The sequence below is a fragment of the Eschscholzia californica genome, unplaced genomic scaffold (genome assembly GCF_041429995.1).
Source record: "Eschscholzia californica isolate CP2 unplaced genomic scaffold, dmEscCali1.0.p SCAF_1, whole genome shotgun sequence".
Taxonomy (NCBI): Eukaryota; Viridiplantae; Streptophyta; class Magnoliopsida; order Ranunculales; family Papaveraceae; genus Eschscholzia; species Eschscholzia californica.
Genome location: NW_028238198.1, coordinates 46,068,831 through 46,085,943, shown reverse-complemented (window position 1 = coordinate 46,085,943; position 17,113 = coordinate 46,068,831). Strand labels below are relative to the sequence as shown.

Genomic DNA, 17,113 nt, shown 5'->3' with positions numbered 1-17,113 from the left:
CTACTCGTGAACAACTCGTTTAACATACTCTTATAATATTGTAGTACATAATTACGTATTAGTATTGAAACTTGTACATGAAATATCAACCATTAAAAAATTATCGGAATATGAATCATTATTCATTATTATTGTATGTGATAAATGATCATTGAAGTATTTTGATAATTTAGGAAGTTTTAATTTGAAATATTTTGATAAACGAGCTTAAAAGAATGCGAGTTCGAGCTCTTTCAAACTTATACGAACGGAGCTTGAATAAGTGGGCAATTACTCGAACGAGCTCGAGTTCGAGTTCGAGCTCGACAGTCAAATACACGAACCGAGCTTGAACATCTTACTACTCGGCTCGGCTCGACTCGAGTACACCCCTACGTGCCACTGGCCTAGAACCCAATATTAAACAAAATCAAAATTTGTTGATTTCAGAAGTTTAAAATTAAATTAAACCCCAAAAATGAACCATTATTATTTTTTCAATAAGTTGAATCAACAATTAGTAAGTAATGTGATAAACAAGTGAATCAATAAGTAATTCAATAAAAAAAAACCTCAAATTTGTTTTCTAGGGGTTTCCAAAGCTGAAATTTTAAAACGGGAATAGTTTGAAAATCAACAAACAGTTGTTTGAAAAATTGCAAAAGACAATCAACAGATTGAAAAACTATACATGAGAATCAACTAGTTTAGAGGGCAATATTATACAAAATAAAAACTTGTTGATTTTAGATTTTTGAAATTAAAACCCAAAAATGAACAATTATATTTTTTTCAACAAACTCGTTGAATCAACAATCATTAACTAATTTGATAAACAAGTTGAATCAATAAGTAATTCGATACACTCGTTGAACCAGCCCCAACCACCTCCAACCCCGACCACCTCCACCACCAACCCCGACCACCACCAACTTTGACCACCACTATCTATCTATCCATGTGTTTGTCCAAATTTCTCACCCTTGCAATATCATCTCTACATTATTTCACTAGAAATTTGATCATTATGTAGAACTTTTTTACTTTGCTTTAGTAGAAAGAGGGATTGTGTTTAGCAGATACAAAGATTTGAGGTAGCCGCTTGATCCAAGAAAGCAACGCATGCGCGGGCATGTTGCAGTATAGTGGGCCTACTATGTATATGCACATAACAACCACCTTCACATAACAACAGTAAATCCACATTAAAGGAAAAGCTTCTTCTCAAATCATCACTCTGCTTCCCCTGCAATCTGCTTCACTGTTTCTGGTGGTGGGGTCTCTCATGGCTCTTCCACTCTCTTTTTCAATAAAGAGATATGAAACTCAAACAACCACTTTCAGCTTCAAGGTGGCGGAGTGATCTGTAAGCCCAAGTGAGACTTGATAACAAAAAGGACTAGAAGCGCGCCTAAAGAATGAGGCCCCAAAATTACGGTTGTCCGCCTCATTTGAGGCCTTCAGTGGATTAGTGGGCTGGGTTGGGCAGGTGATCTATCTCTATAAAACATGCTTAGTCCAATGGGCCATCTAAACTTCTGCCAAGTTGATCTAGGCAGAGAGGACTGTACATCTCGGTCCATTTAATGTTACAATAAATTTCTTTGGGATAAGTAGTGCCTTTGACAAAAACAAGACCTTCTACCCACTCTTGCCTCGAAAGTACGGATAGTCAACAACTAAGGTTTGGGTCGTTACCAAAAATACATAGAAAGTATTCAAATAAATTAACCATCAAACTATGTTTTTATAACAACTAGCAAATAAACAGTGAATTCTGAATTGAAATTCAAATGAGATGCTTCACAAGAGAACTCGTCTTCTCAGACCATAGTGAGTTACTATATGGTAGGAACAACATGGTTACTCATGACCTGCTTATACTTGCACGAAAACAACGTTACAAAGGGTTTCTTTTATTACAAGAGCAAGATAAAGATCTTAGTTCCAACTAAGACCAACTTGACTAGAAAAACAAAAACACAATCACCCGAAAAAGAAAACTATGAACCACATGTCTTCGTGGCAGAAGAGAAAATATTTTGGCGCATACCTCTTCATTCAGAAGGTACTTGAAATAAGTTTTCATGAAGCTGCTGATTTAATCACGATGATGAAGAAACAGACAGAACATGTGAATTATTTTTTAGGCGCCGAGAACTGCTTTCTTGAATTTGTATATGCATTCTAGTGCTTGATGAAATTTGCTGTCCTCCAAGGCAATGGTAAACCGGCAATAACCAGTTCCACTCCACTTGCCGCTGTTGATGCATAGCCCTGTTTCCCGGAAAATCGCTTCCCTGAAGTTTGAATCCTCGAGCTTGGCTTCATATGCTTCTCCACTGGAGTCTCCTTCCTTGTGGATCTTCAATGTTTTGCCTAGATAAGCAGATGGTTTTGCCATCATTGACACACCACCATGGCATTCCAGTACATCCCATCCACAGCTCTGAAGTACCTGTTTTGTTAATGTTAAGAGAAATGTATTAAAATTCGAATTCCAATACGGTTTATGTGGATTGGGAACATAAATTATTTTGACCACTGTGGAGAGAAAGCATTATACGTCGTAAAATGTGAGGAAATTGATTGATCTGTACTAATTTTTGTAAGCATCAAACAAATCAAACAATGTGAGGAAGGTTATATCATATGGGTAAGCAGAAATCATTCACTAGTAAAAAGAGAAGGTTTGAATGCGTCAAAAACTTTTTGCTACAATTTCTTAAAAATAATGCTTACCTCCTTCAACTGATTAGATCTACTCTTCAGAATCCCCTTCTGCTCGATAATGGCATCTAATAGGCTCTTTTCTTTCAGCTCTCTCTGACCTAATAACTTCTTGATCGCATATTTGGTAGTGGTATGAGGTTTGCTTAATCCTGGGAAGCTATAAAATGCATCTACCAAAAGAGGCTGATTCAGAACTAGATATCCAAATTCAAGCCCTCCAGTCAGCATTTCAAAAGATAGTCCTCCAAGAAGACACACACAAAAAGATGAGTGACAATTCAATAAAGTAGTGTTCAAATTCCAGATTCTCGAGTCGTCGGTGCTGAATTCTAATCCTGAGAAAGAAGTATCAATCACTACTTTTACTCCTAATTTAGCACAAACGGATAATATATCCTTCATCTCTTCGTCGCTGTAAACAAGTCCTGTCGGGTTAACTGTTGGTCCTGAAAGATACAGCCATGGTTTATTCACCTTCGTAAGTACACCCGTGATCGCCTCCTCTGTAAGCTTAAATCCTAGTTCGGCACTTGTCGGGATATTCACAATATTTACTTTCATGAACTTAGCAGCGGAAACATAATTTCCATTAGAGCCAGATGGAAAGCACAAAGTTCCGCCTTCTTGGATACAGCAAAGAACCAGCTTGTTGAAGAGGGCTAATGAGGTGTCCCCATAAATGATTTCTGTAGAGCTATCAGTTTCTAACCCATATTTTCCTTTGATAAATTGCTGTACATCACCCTTCAAATCAGTTTCTGCCTCAACCATATTTTGTCTAGCGAAACTCTCAAAGATAGCTGCCTTGACAGGAGAAGGTACAGGGAGGAAGCTTTGATCCACATCCATGTGAATTACTGATGAATTCTCTGACTCGCTAATGGTAAGCTCGGTATCGTTGAAGGCCGAAACAGCAGAATTTGAAAACCCTATCATATCCACAGATTTAGTATCTCCACATTCTCTCTGCAGAAATAAAGAAAAGATTAATCTAGAGAAAATATATTAATACAATTCGGTTGGATCACATGTGCTCTGTTGAGTACAAAAACTGTCACATGAAGGAGTTTAAGAGGTAGAAGGTCGTCTTTCTGAAATAGGGGAAAGGAAATCACGATTTATTATTAAAATACTGCTCAAAGTTAACATCTTCTGTTTATAGTAAACAACGGCTGATTCAAAATTAGATTTGTAATTAAATAAAGAATTTAAATACTAAGGCAAGAAAACGTATTTGCACGAAGTCCAGACATATCCCTGGTTTGGCAATTTTGTCAGTCACCGGATGTGATAAATCATACCAGTGTCACTAGGTAACCATAATAACCCTAGTGCAGTTCAGAAAATATTACTCCCCCAGGTGGTCAGCTACTCAGATATTTCAGTACAAAATAGGAAAGCCCAGAAGTTTGACATCAATACTAGTCACATGACTGCTTTATGTAATAATCCAGACAGTTGCACCTTAACTCTTCTCATAACGTAAAAAGTCTACAGACTACTTACCGGTTCTGGTGGATGGCGATCAGCAAGCTGAAAGGCTAGAAGCTCGTGGAAAATACAACTATAATAGTATTGGCTGAAAACAGCTGTATGGCCATCAAGTAACTCCACGGTCTTAGACAAAGCCTTAAATATACTATCCTCCTCTGAAATGACAAAAGCTACTTCAAGATCTGAATAAACCTACACAAATGTTTCATGTTCCACAATTAGATAGAATAACAATTTAATGCATCAAACTAGGGACCGATACAGTATAACAAAAATACTCAAGATGCAATCTGATTTTCAGCTTCACTAATTGCCAACAATAATCTCGGCGCAAATTCTGTTAACTTGCAGGATATTACAAGGGTAAATCAATGAAGATAGGGGAGTGTAAAGCGTACCTGGTTTTTTACTAAACCACATAATATTGCTGCATGTGATGGTAAGGTACTTCTAGCGAGATATTTCAAGACCCCATTTGAAGTAGGCAAACTTGAGAGCTCAAGATGGTCAGATATGTCAAAGAAAAGACGAGAACCAATCTCTCTTGTGGTGTCTAAAAGATGCTCAAAAGCTGAACTGGTAACAGACTCAAAATGGGCCATTCCTGTAACCACAACTTGGGGCCTGAGTTTCTTTATCAATTCAATCATCAGATCTGATTGGCGTGGAGCTTCAATGACAGTAAGCACATCCTCTGTTTCTCCCTGCATATGGAGACTAATTACTCACTCAAATGATGCAATTGTAACCACAAAAAGGAAATTAAGATGAATGATGTAAAAGTACTTCTTCCCTACCCATTAACTCAGTTTAAGTTACTCCATTAACCTTCGGGACATACTTAATCAGTGGAGTTATTATAAACTCATAATCAATAAATCAAGTACTACGTAGGAAATAACAAGCCTACACGAGCAAATGTGCGACTGAATGTAATTATGCTTCTATGACAATATTATGTGTTAATTTAAATGCAGGGATGACCATCACATGTTTGTGCGGAACCAGATTGAGATGATGAGATCATTCTCAAAAAAAAAAGATCAAATTATTTTCAAATTCTAGTTCTGACAAACATTGATAAGAAGCCATGCAGAAGGAATGTTTTAATTTGTTACAACAATTACATTGGTTTTGACGTTAAAAGCTTTATGACTTCTACCTGTGATGTACTAAATTTATCCACAAGTTTACATCTATGTAGCTGCAAAAGTTATCTAAAACCAATGTATCGCTTCTAATATTTCAGTTCTGGCCTTCTAAATGTTCTGGGTGCAGATCCCGACAGAAGGTTATCGTCTGGCTGTTCACTGATATTAGATCATCTACCAAAATCAACTGTACTGAATTAGGACTCAATGATTGAATAAAATGTAATAGGCAGCAGGGCTTGTATGACCTACTTCAAATATTTGGGTTAGCCTTGAACAGTCATCAAAATCACGTAAGAACTAAAAGTCTAAAAGCATAAGGCTTTGAGGTAGCATAACTCCTAAGCAAAAAGATGTTAGTTAAAATGGATGGACACTCTAGAGATTAATCTGTAAAGCTTGACAATTTGTTTGCATTTAGTCTCAGAATTTCATCTCCATAAAACATAAAATCCTAAGTTAACTGAACAATCTTGCAGCTAACAACCAACTCGTCAAGCTTATAAATTGGTACTACGAAATTGGGGTAAATTGAGGTAGCATAACTCCTAAGCAAAAAGATAAGTAGTTATTAGTTAAATTGGATGGACACTCAAGAGATTATTCTGCAAAGCTTGACAATTTGTTTGCATTTTAGTCTCGGAATTTCATCTCCATAAAACATAAAATCCTAAGTTAACTGAACAATCTCGCAGCTAACTACCAACTCGTTAAGCTTATAAATTGGTACTACGAAATTGGGGTAAATTGAGGTTGAAGATCACATTACAGCCAAATTTGGAGCACCGATTCACATAATTACCCCAAATCGGAGGGGAATCCGATAGGCGGTGCGTTAGAGGGAGTGGAGTATCTAATATCATTGACCTTATAACTAACAATTTGTTCCCCAGCGTTACACTTCTTCCATCATACTCCCGTCTAGTACATGTTTTTATAAAATAAATATCAACCGAAAGCAATAATGATGAAAAATATCTATTCAGGAAATACTACAGACTTTAGGCGTAAATGTAATTACATGAACAAATAACCACATGCCAAAAATTAAAGTTAATGAATAAAATAGCAAAATGAAGCATCTAATTACAATACCTCCATTGACAAAGATGTCAACCATTGCTTTGGTAGATGTCTAGTCAAGTGTTCATCAACAATGGCACAACGTGGTGAGAAAAGTCGGAGAGCATTCTCGATAGCCACCGCTCTAGATGGAAATACAACGACATTCTTGGAAGCAATAAATATAAGTTAGTCACTAAACAGTGAAATATATTCTTAAATAACAAGAAAACGCATATCAAAGCAGTTAAAATCATTTGCATAGCCCAAAGAAAATAACAATGTTTAGTAATTCCTCAAACAAAGTTTGACACTCCATGTCTTTGCTACTACATAACAAAGCTTTACTGCTTATACAATAATATCATATACGAGGAACATGTCATATTTTCAAAGATGAAGGTACAGATCATCCAATAAAAATATAAACTGTAGTGGAATTTAAGTTGAAGAGTAAGACTAAAATGTAGTTCCAGTATTCCCGAAGAAATACAATAGCAGTTCTCAGATGGAGACTTGCTACAGGGATCCAATCAAGAGTCGTTACTCTTACTCAAAAGCTAGTATATTTTATTCTTTAACATAAAACAAGAAGGCACACTGAGTAACATCCTCTCTTGAGGTAGTATTTCTGGACTATATTTTAAAATATCTTAAAACATTCTACAGTAACATAATGCGGTAGAAGTGTGACGCATCCTGAGTTTAGGTTCAAAATTGTGCTACATCCAAATAATAGTTTATGTTTAAGACTTTAGCCCCTTGAAACAGTGATCCAATTACAATAAAATATGGAAATTTAGTCACATAAATATACAGGAGCTTAACTAAAGTTTGATAACGAAATAACTTGATGTCCTAGCTTATCACATAATAAAAAGAATAAACAAATATGGTTAATGATCAGTGGATGGACTCCAACCACATTAACATCAGATATTTATATGAAAAGTCATGTCACAGCAGTTATCCTTTTTCTAGTTCTGTTTGTGATAAGCCGGGCTTCAGTTTCATGTCTTGTAAAACAAGCTATAAGAGAAAATACGAATTTGAACAATGTAACTATCAGAGATGACAAATCTGGCATCACGAGGAGAAGAACTGGGAGTCATTTATCTCTGATTGGTTGGTTTGCTTTCATGTTGAACAAGTTACTGAATACAAAACTAGAACTGGAAGTCTGCTTACAGTCTAGCTAGTTAGAAGTACAAAGGTGCAGCATGATTTTCAGATCCTTAAGGATATGGGGTTTCAGACGTTGAGCATTTGTAAGGAAAGACAGATGCTATTGGTGCAAATTAATGCAATATGTATTCATAAAAGAAAGCAAACATGGATGCAAAGATAAGAAAACCATCCAAACAGTATCAAATAATTTCCTTACATCATGTTTTAGTGGAATGTGGTGGTAAGTTTTCATAAAGCCTGCTATAAGGTTACGGAATCGGGTGCTTCCAGCTGGTGGCTCACACGGGAAATAGGAATTCTCTTTCAAAACACTGGCAAGGTAAGCTAGGAAAGGAATCTTCTCATCAGCAACAGAATCATCATCAAAAGATAAATCCAAGGAATTGCTGATATCTTGGAAACCATTTTTAAGAAAATCAAATATTATCTTGACCTGTCAATTTAATTCCACAGTGTAAGAATTTTAACCATACGGTTGAATATGTACTCAAGAGCGAAAGATTTATTCTAGAAAAATACTTGATTTGGTTGACGGAGTTGACAACTGTAAACAGATAAAGCATGTGAAATACGGCCACCAGCGTTCCCATAGGCCCAGGCTGTTCGAGCACATATAGGCTGGTCAGCAACAAGCCCCATGAAGAATTCAAAACGGTGGCGGCTGTTTTTCTCAATTTCAACTAGTGCTGAGATATCTGTATCGGCAGCCTGCATAAATATACATCAAGAGGTACACATTTTATTCATGTAATGAATATTTCATGATGGAAACTGTAACAAAAAGCAGTTTATGCATGTTGAAATCAGAGCCGAACACAAGTGAAAAAACAAAAAACCCTCAACCCTGGGAAGCATCTTTAAGTCTATGAAATAATGCGAAAGGCCAAAGTAATGGAACATAATATTACTTACCTGAATAATCTTAGTTTGCCAGAGCTTTGTTACTTGGAAACCTCGGCGTTCAAAGAGGCGCTTGCATACACCTTGTCCAGGGCGGCCTCCAATATTAAAGATCATAATCCCCATTGGTTTGATGACCTCAATACCCTCTTCAACTGCTCGAGCAATTAAACCTAAACCAAATTGATCCTCTACAAAACCCTGAAAGGATGAACTAATGCAATATCAGTAACATGCACTGTTCCTGAAAAACTAAGCAAGAGCGACATGACTCATGGAGTCCCATCATAGATACGCATCATACGCTTCATTGTAGTTACATTACATGTAGGACAAGGAATAATCGTATTAATAACTGCATGAATCTCTAATCAATCTCTAACACATAAACTCAGGCAATTAACTGTCATTATAGTGGGTTGAAGAAAGAACCAGCTACACTGGCCAAACCTTCTACAAAATCCCAAACCCTAACGATTCCAGCCACTATAAATTGCATCCCACATGTAACACTTCAGCAGTCTGAGCATGAGTTGTAAGTAAGTTTTTGCCCTAAATTCTATCTTAATTTAATTATAACCTACAAAAATCATAACTGTGCAGAAAAGGGACTTGGAGTAGTAACCGCCTAACCGGGACAAGAGAAATAAATGCGTATTAGTGAAAACAAGTCGAAGCAGAAGTTCATGATTCAACTAATTCTTAAAACATGTACTAACAAAACCAGCCAACAAAAGACAAGTAATGAACATCTAATTAGTGGTACGGTACCTACTATTATTGAGACTCTATTCCAGTGAAGTAGGGGAAGGAATGGGCCAAGCTCTTATCTTACAGGGATTTTATGGGTAGATTGGGAGGCCATGAATCTGAATTGTAACTTCCTTTTAGGATTCCAGCGGCTTAGGCCAATGGTTAGTTTTTCCCCTATTTTGCTAATCCTTATAATTGAATTCATTCAAATTTTTAGAAAAAAAAAATTGCAAGCTAAAAAGAATATAGAAAGAGTAGATTAACTGAGGAGACAATTCACACCTGAAGCGCACAATAGTTGCTCAATGAATATAAGAACTCCTCACTTGCATTTTCCGTAATCAACTTTGACATGGCCTCTGGATTAGGGTTGAGAATCTAAGGCAAAAACACAAACAAAAAATATTACAAACTGCTTTACCAATAAAAAAATATAATCCAAAATAGATGTATACCTGTGGTATGCACCCGACAATTCGTTCTAGTTCAATTTTATTGTCGCGACAGTAAGAGAGAAGATCCGATTCATGAAACTCCACTCGATCAAGCAAAGTTTTCTGCTCAGCGTCATAGATAGGTTGTCCATTTTCATCCAAAGCATTCAGGTATAAATTTATACGGGCAATTTTAATTGCTCTTGGATTTATATCAAGGCCATAAACCTGTTTAAACAGTATGATTATAGAGGTTACTACTTAGAAGATGAAAGAAGAGATCAAAATGGAAGAGAGAAAGGGCGGATTGAGACTATGATGAAAATGAAAAGGAAAGAACCTTCAAGGGAGACCACTTGTCAGCAAGAGCTATGGAAATCCAACCGTTACCGCAGCCAAGTTCAGCAACAGTCTTGTCTTTGAAAATGGATTCAGGATGTCTGTTAAGTCCTTCATAGAAAGTGAATGACCAGTCTTCTGGAATGAAAATGCTCGGAATCTCCATCATTCCCAATTTCTTCCTCTTCTGGTGACCTGTAGTGAAAATGTTACTAAAGATCTAGAGAGAGAAAGTGTTTGGCAGAAATCGAAGTTGAAGATAAATAAACAGATTAAGAGATTTTGCCAAGGTTAGAGATGATAAAGAGACAGAATACATAGAACGCCATTCAGAACGAAATAAACTTGATTGTATTTGCATAAAAATAGAGTTCTTCAATGTATTTTAATGGAGGAAAACAAAAACTTAGTAGCAGTACCGATTAAAATTCTAGAGAGAGAGAGAGAGATGAAACTACTACCTTGATAATCGGAAAGAGGAATATCGTGAAGACGAAAATGAAAACTCTTGAAACATAGATCCGATGATTCTTTAGAATGAAATCGTTTCTGAAGATCAGCCAAGAAAACACGAGATTGAGCTCTGGTGATCGGATCATCAAGCTTCTCTAACAATTTCTTGAAAGCGCCATAAGCTGCATCACCGGACGACTCACATTCCTTCAAAAACTCATCCATTGATGATTCGTTTTACCAAATTCTCTCAAAACTGAACAGAAACCTAAAACAAGAGGATGAAGAAGAAGAAGAAGAAGAAGAAGAATAGTAAAACCCGGATAGCGAGAAGGCTCGCTTGTGGTGTGGGGATATATAGTGTTCATTCGACTGTTCAACGAAGACTATTTAACTTATACTATTCTTTCCTTTTTTCTCATCTTTCTGATTAATTCTATTTTAGCCTTCGAAAATGATCCGCTCGCTAAAATGGTCACTCAAATGATGAAGTGTATTTTGGCATCTAAAACTGCCTTTTTCTTATGGGTTATTTCCCAAATGGGCCCCAACTTTGTGACCAGCTTCCTGCCTGGCCCCCTACTTTTAGCTAAAATACTCATATGGCCCCCTTTTTCAGTTATCTTTAACTTTCTGTTACTCTCCTCCATCTCATTTCCTCTCTCTGCCACATCATCGTCTTCAGCGGAAGGGGTCGCCGGCCGGCCAAATTTCCGGCCGGAGACCTTCAAAAAATATATTTTTTTTATTCTCTCCCTCTCTCTTAAAAAAAATTATTTTCTCCCTCTCTCTAAACTCCGGCGAAGGGGGTTTCCCTTCGTCGGAGGTCTATCGAACAGACCATTCAAGGTTTGTTCGACAGACCTTGGTCTGTTCATCACGAACAGACCAGATCATGGTGTCAGGTGATCGATCGTGATATCAGGTGTTAACTCTATACTCGGTGTGTTCGCCCAGAATCCAATGATTGGGTGTTTTAGTCGGAAATTGGATGATGGTGTTAAGTTTGTACTTGGTTTGTTTGCCAATTACCCGATGCCCTGTATCATCTTCATCTTGGTCCTTTTATAGGGTTGGTGGTCGACCGTCACCTAGTGTGAGCTGTCGTCTTCAATGTGGTAACGCATGGGGTTGTCACCATTAATACAGATAGTGTAACCCCTTAATCCAGGGCTGGATGCGCTTCCGTACTTTGGTGTTGCTTCGGGGTGGCGAAGATAAATGGGTCGGACCCATTAGCCATTAATTTGTGGCTTGGTTACCGTGTAAGCCCATTAATCGTGGATTTCTGGTGGCGCTTTTGGTGACGTATTTTAGCCCATACAATTTGTCCCTCACTCTCTAAGTTGACAGAGTGCGGAAACTTAGAGAGTAGTTTGAAGTCGTATATGCTGATTCGTAGTTCGATTTTGCCACATTCGTAGCACAATCCGTGTCCCGTAGGGACTTGTCCGCGAGAAGTGTCGCGTTCAATGAGTTATCTCGGTGCTTACAGTTTGATAAGGCAGTGTCGAATTGATCCGATAATTTCTGTACAATTCCCGGAGTTTCCAAGAGATAGATTTGCAAAATTAAATTATTCGCAATTTTTTTTTCTATAAGGTCTCCGTCGGGTGCCTTGAGCATTCGTCGTCTTTAGCCGGGTACCCAGAGTAGCCATGTTGTGCTCTGGGCAGGTGCCCAGAGCAAGATCCAGGGCGCTCTGGATAGAACGCCAGCGTGTTTTACAAAAAGCACGTTGATGGCATGGGCATTCTCAGTTCGTCCGCCCATGCATGTATATACATATATTTGAAAAAGTATATATATGTATTTTTTAATTTGTGGTCCCCTTTTCATATACATGTAGATATATATATATACCTATATGTCAGTGGTCATAAGATTGTTCGACGAGAAAGAACGTTATGTGAGACGGGTAATTTGTCGGTCCATCCAACATATTAAATATTGGTCGCTTTTAGATTTGTCGAACGTCTGTGACATAAAATTTTAGTTGGTGGATCCAGTGTTCTTGGCGAGACGCGTGGTGTGCAGGGATGTTAGCCAGGGCAATGCTAGTTTGCCGAGGGTTCCTGATGCAAATTTTCTAATCGAAGCAGATCCATAAGGCAGAACTACAGATCAAGGCGAGAGATCTGACGTAGACTCCTGACATAAAATGTTAATGAAGCAGGCTCATGAGGCAGGACTACCGATCGAGGCAAGGTGTTTGTCAGGTATCCCTGACATAAAATTTTAGTGAGGCGAGCTCATGAGGCAGGCTCATGAGGCAGGACTATCGATCGAGGCAAGGTGTTTGTTGTGCAGTCCTGACCTAAAATTTTTATGAGGCAGATCCTGAGCTCCTGGCAAGGTGGACCTAATGCTCTTGGCTAGGCACGTTGTGATGCAGGGTTGTCAGTCAAGGCAAGGCTTATACGCCGAGTCACTTGAAGCAGACTTAATAAGGCCTACTCAAATCGAGGCAGGATTGTAGAGTAGGGATACTGACGGAGGCATGGCTTACAAGCCGAGTGCTTTTCGATCGTGGACTTTTAATGAGGCTTGTTGTAATCAAGAAAAGCTTGCAAAGCAGGGTTACAAATCAAGGCAAATCTTACACGTTGAGTGCTTTTGATTGTAGACTTTTAATGTGGCGGAGCTGGTGTGCTGATTGAGGCCCATGCAAGCTTGTCGTTCAGGGCAAGGCGAGTTTACCGAGTGCTCTTGATGCAGACTTAGCTTTTCTGTCGGGGTGGAGCTCCGCCGATGAATGCCTCATATCCATAAGGGTAAGGGTATTACCCTTGATATGTAGCTTATATTGTTTGCATCTTTTATCCACAAGAGTAAGGGTATTACCCTTTATAGATAGTTTATATTATACCTGCATCGTGTTTGGTGTGGCCAAAGCTTGAAGTGTTTAGGCAAAGCGTGGCTTGCCTTGTTTGAGTGCTCGAGTCGGTGTATGTTGAGTGTCATGAAGCGTTTGAAATTCTTGAAGGATGTATACTGTTTGTCCCCCTAGTCTGAGCTTAGAGCTCGAGAAGGTCTAGGGTTATACTAAGCTTCGTGGCGTTAAAAGCCTTTAGTCTGCTTTCTACGGACAAAATACGACTTGAATTGAAACATCATTGTATTTCAAATAATCTTGTATTACAGGAGAATTATTCATGTGGTACGAGTAGTGTCGTTTTATTACAAAGTGGTTGCTCACTTTTGCCATTTAAGACTTTTACATGTACTGACGCGAGTAGAATTGAGGTCTGAAGAGGTGCAGACCTGTCTTGCAGAGCTGTATTGACTTTGGACAGAGTTGAGGTCTGAAGCAGTGCGGAGCTGGCTTGCAGAACTGAATTGACTTTTGACAATTTTTACTTCAACACGGTGGACTCACGACAACCACCCAGTCTGATAACACAAGCTTATAAAACGTAAAAAAACTCGTCTTGAACAAAGCATTTTAATAATCACGATCACAAGCTTAAAGGATCAATTGAAGGTCCAACTCCTAAACTCAGAACTTCAATAATCATTAATATAATTGCAAGAATACCTTTACTGACTTGACCGTTAGAGAGCTTTCAGATTCTATGTAAGTTTTGCCCTCTGATTTGTGACGAGCAGTTCGAAATTATACCAAAGTATCTCATCTCGAGTGATTAAAGGAAAATCATTTTTTTTTTTGACATCATCAGGTTGCATATGTGTCTCTCTTTGGATAAACTAAGATTTGGATTTTTTTTTTTTTTTTGTTGAAAGACTAAGATTTGGATCTTATTTGTCTCCTCCAAACAAAATCTTTTTGCCCATCTCACTCCTTAACTTTCTTATTTGGATAGTATTTGGTAAAGAGTCTTTTTGACATGTGCCTTACCCCTTATGTTAAATCATATAATTGATCCCATTGTTTTGGATATTTTGTCTTACTATTTTCCGTTGTTAGAAAAACCCTTGGATATTATCTTTAAAGAATCCTTCCCCTTAGAACATCCTAACAAGTAACAAACTCTTCTCATCTCCTGACACCACTAATGACTTATCTAGTCCTTGGTTAGTTTTTCTCCTTTCCCCATGTAACAACTAACAAACTTCTCCCGTTCCTTAACAAAAAAAAAAAAAAAGAACTTCTCCCGTCTCCTCCCCCCCACTTATCTCCTACTTCATTGCCATCATCCAAGCCATCAAGGTTAATGGTGAAATTTTAGTGGTTCCAAGCAAAAGTAAAAGAGAATTTATGCCTTACGATAGAAAAAGTTTTATCTTTCTCAATTCTCAGTTCCCACAATTTGAGGAGGTAAAAGGTAAACAAAGGCAACCCCAATAATTCAAGTAATATCAGCCTCTCCATGATTTCTTAAAAAAGTTCAATTAGGACATCCCCACTACTTCTAACCCACACAAATGTTTGAGGTAGCCTTCAGTATTTTATTTATGAAGAGTCACTTGACTTGAGAGTTTCATAATCACTTATGGTCAATAGACTAGTTTTAAATATGTCACATCTAAAGATATTTTTTATTTGTAATTTTCTTAGTTTTATATAATATAACATAAAATATTCCATACAACGTTGCTTTTATTAGGGTGAATTTAATAATTATCTGTAGTTCATAATTTATGAAGAGTACTGTTATTTATGTAGCATGCGAGGAAAGCACCAGTCCACTTATTATTTGCTACTTTATTTTTTGTTGAAATAATATTATTTGCTACTTCCTTTTCAAGATATGCAAACCTTAAGAGAAAAGGCTGAAAGATTTGCTTAACTTAATTATAATGGAATGGATTAATATTTGCAAAACTTTAAGCATTTAATTAATATTTGGAATCGTATATTCGGTTAGGTTCAAGGTACTCGAGATGTACAACTTTAAAACATATAACTCGGTAGTTTAATTCAAATCTCCCAATAAATGTACGAATTATTTCCCAAATAGGCCCTAACTTTGTGACCAGCTTCCTACCTACCTCCCTACTTTATCAAAAATACCCAGATGGCTCCCTTTCTGAGATACTGTTATAACTCCGTTAACCAGTCATCATTTCTCTCTCCTCCATCTCATCAGCTCCCTCTGCCACCTTATCTTATCGCCACCTCATCGTCTTCTCCGACAAGGTCGCCGACCGACCAACTTTCCGGCCGACAACCTTCAAACATTTTAAAAAAATTCTCTCTCTTTAAAAAAAAATTTAATTTTTTTTCTCTCTCTCTAAATACTCTGGTGGAGTGGGTTTTTGTTTTTAGAGAGAGAGGGAAGTTTCTTTTTATCTTTGAAGGTCACTGGACGGGAAATTGGTCGACCGACGACCTTTGCCAGTGAAGACGATGAGGTGGCAGAGAAAGGTAATGAGATGAGGAGAGAGGGTGATGACTAGTTAACGATTTTATAACGGTAACTGAAAAAGGAGGCCATCTGGATATTTTTGATAAAGTAGGGGGTAGGCAGGAAGCTGGTCACAAAGGTGGAGGCTATTTGAAAAATAACCCTAAATGTATACATTTAAAAGTGGTTTTGCATAATCCATAAAGGAGATCAAATTTCAAATTTCAGTATGATATAAAAAAACGAGCTAGAATGAAAATCCGATTTCGTTATACTTTTCTGAGAAATATTGGAATTAAAATATTGTAATTTTTAGTAAGATTTTGGAACACTTGTGTTTGGAAATGTTACCTCTCCTCAAGTTTGAGTTATAAGTGTTTTTAGTTCCTAAGGGTTGTCATATCTGTGAAATTGTCTCTGTGGTTGGATCCAAATGTAAATGACATAATATCACATAAATGACTCAATATGGTTGCACAAAAACCTACAATGTTGTTAAAGGAGAATTATTTTAGGGATATTTTTCTCAACAAGAAACATCATATGAATAGAACAAGACAAATTTGAGTCATCAAACATGAAATGAGGCAAGTTTGGTCATTCATATTTTGGGAGAGCGGCAACTAATTCGAACATAAGACATGGTTGATATGATAAGGAGGCCAAAATTTCACGCTTCATCACATTACACATATCAATATATCATGCACAATACTAAAGAAGTGTCCCCTATTGGCCCGAGCATGCGTATGGGTGTTATAGTCTATCAATGGGTTTAGCTAATATATGTGGATGTCTTAAAATATTACAAGGGAAGTTTAAAGATATCTCCTGTAAGTGTTAAAGCCTTAAAGGGACAATCTTAAGACAAATTTGAGAGAAAATTTGTGAAGGAGGTGCCTTTACAGGCGCTTTTAAAACTGCCCATATTAAAGAAGTAGTTATACTGCCCTTTAGAGTAAGTTTCTATATCTCAATGAGTTAATTTCATGCCCGTTTTCTATTTTTGTTTATGTATATGTAGCATATGACGTAAATCATGGTGTATGATGTTGTTATTAACAAGAAAAAGTTAGTCCAACCAAAGCTAGCGAAGTTGGATTAAACCCGCAATGTATAAGTTAAACTGGGGTTTAAATAGATAGAGATGAGCATCGACTGGCTTTAGAACATTTAAATTTTTTTTTTTTAACTATTGATTCCAAAAATCATAGAGTCAATTACAACAAGTAACGACCAAAAAGAACAACACATAAACAAGCAATGAGATCCCAGGACAAAGATGTCATAAACCAGATCATGGGGGGCAGAATTGGCA

General features: G+C 37.3%; 1 protein-coding gene across 1 annotated transcript; it reads right to left on the bottom strand.

Moving 5' to 3' along the window:
• Window positions 1-1,736: 1,736 nt before the first annotated feature.
• Window positions 1,737-10,981, bottom strand: MMT (methionine S-methyltransferase). Its single transcript, XM_086653786.1, has 12 exons — window positions 10,495-10,981; window positions 10,035-10,228; window positions 9,716-9,922; window positions 9,543-9,638; window positions 8,520-8,708; window positions 8,127-8,315; window positions 7,804-8,040; window positions 6,453-6,587; window positions 4,605-4,910; window positions 4,219-4,398; window positions 2,722-3,678; window positions 1,737-2,437 (listed from the first exon to the last, which is right to left on the bottom strand). Exons 1-12 carry the CDS (start codon window positions 10,709-10,711, stop codon window positions 2,126-2,128), a joined length of 3,219 nt encoding a protein of 1,072 aa, XP_086509912.1. The 5' UTR covers window positions 10,712-10,981; the 3' UTR covers window positions 1,737-2,125.
• Window positions 10,982-17,113: the final 6,132 nt, after the last annotated feature.

Coding starts and splice junctions, on each gene's coding strand:
- MMT (XM_086653786.1), bottom strand. CDS start 10,711: ATGGATGAGTTTTTGAAGGAATGTGAGTCGTCCGGTGATGCAGCTTAT. Junction 9,923..10,034: donor ACAAGTGGTCTCCCTTGAAG/GTTCTTTCCTTT, acceptor CTGTTTAAACAG/GTTTATGGCCTTGATATAAA. Junction 4,911..6,452: donor TGACATCTTTGTCAATGGAG/GTATTGTAATTA, acceptor CTCCATATGCAG/GGAGAAACAGAGGATGTGCT.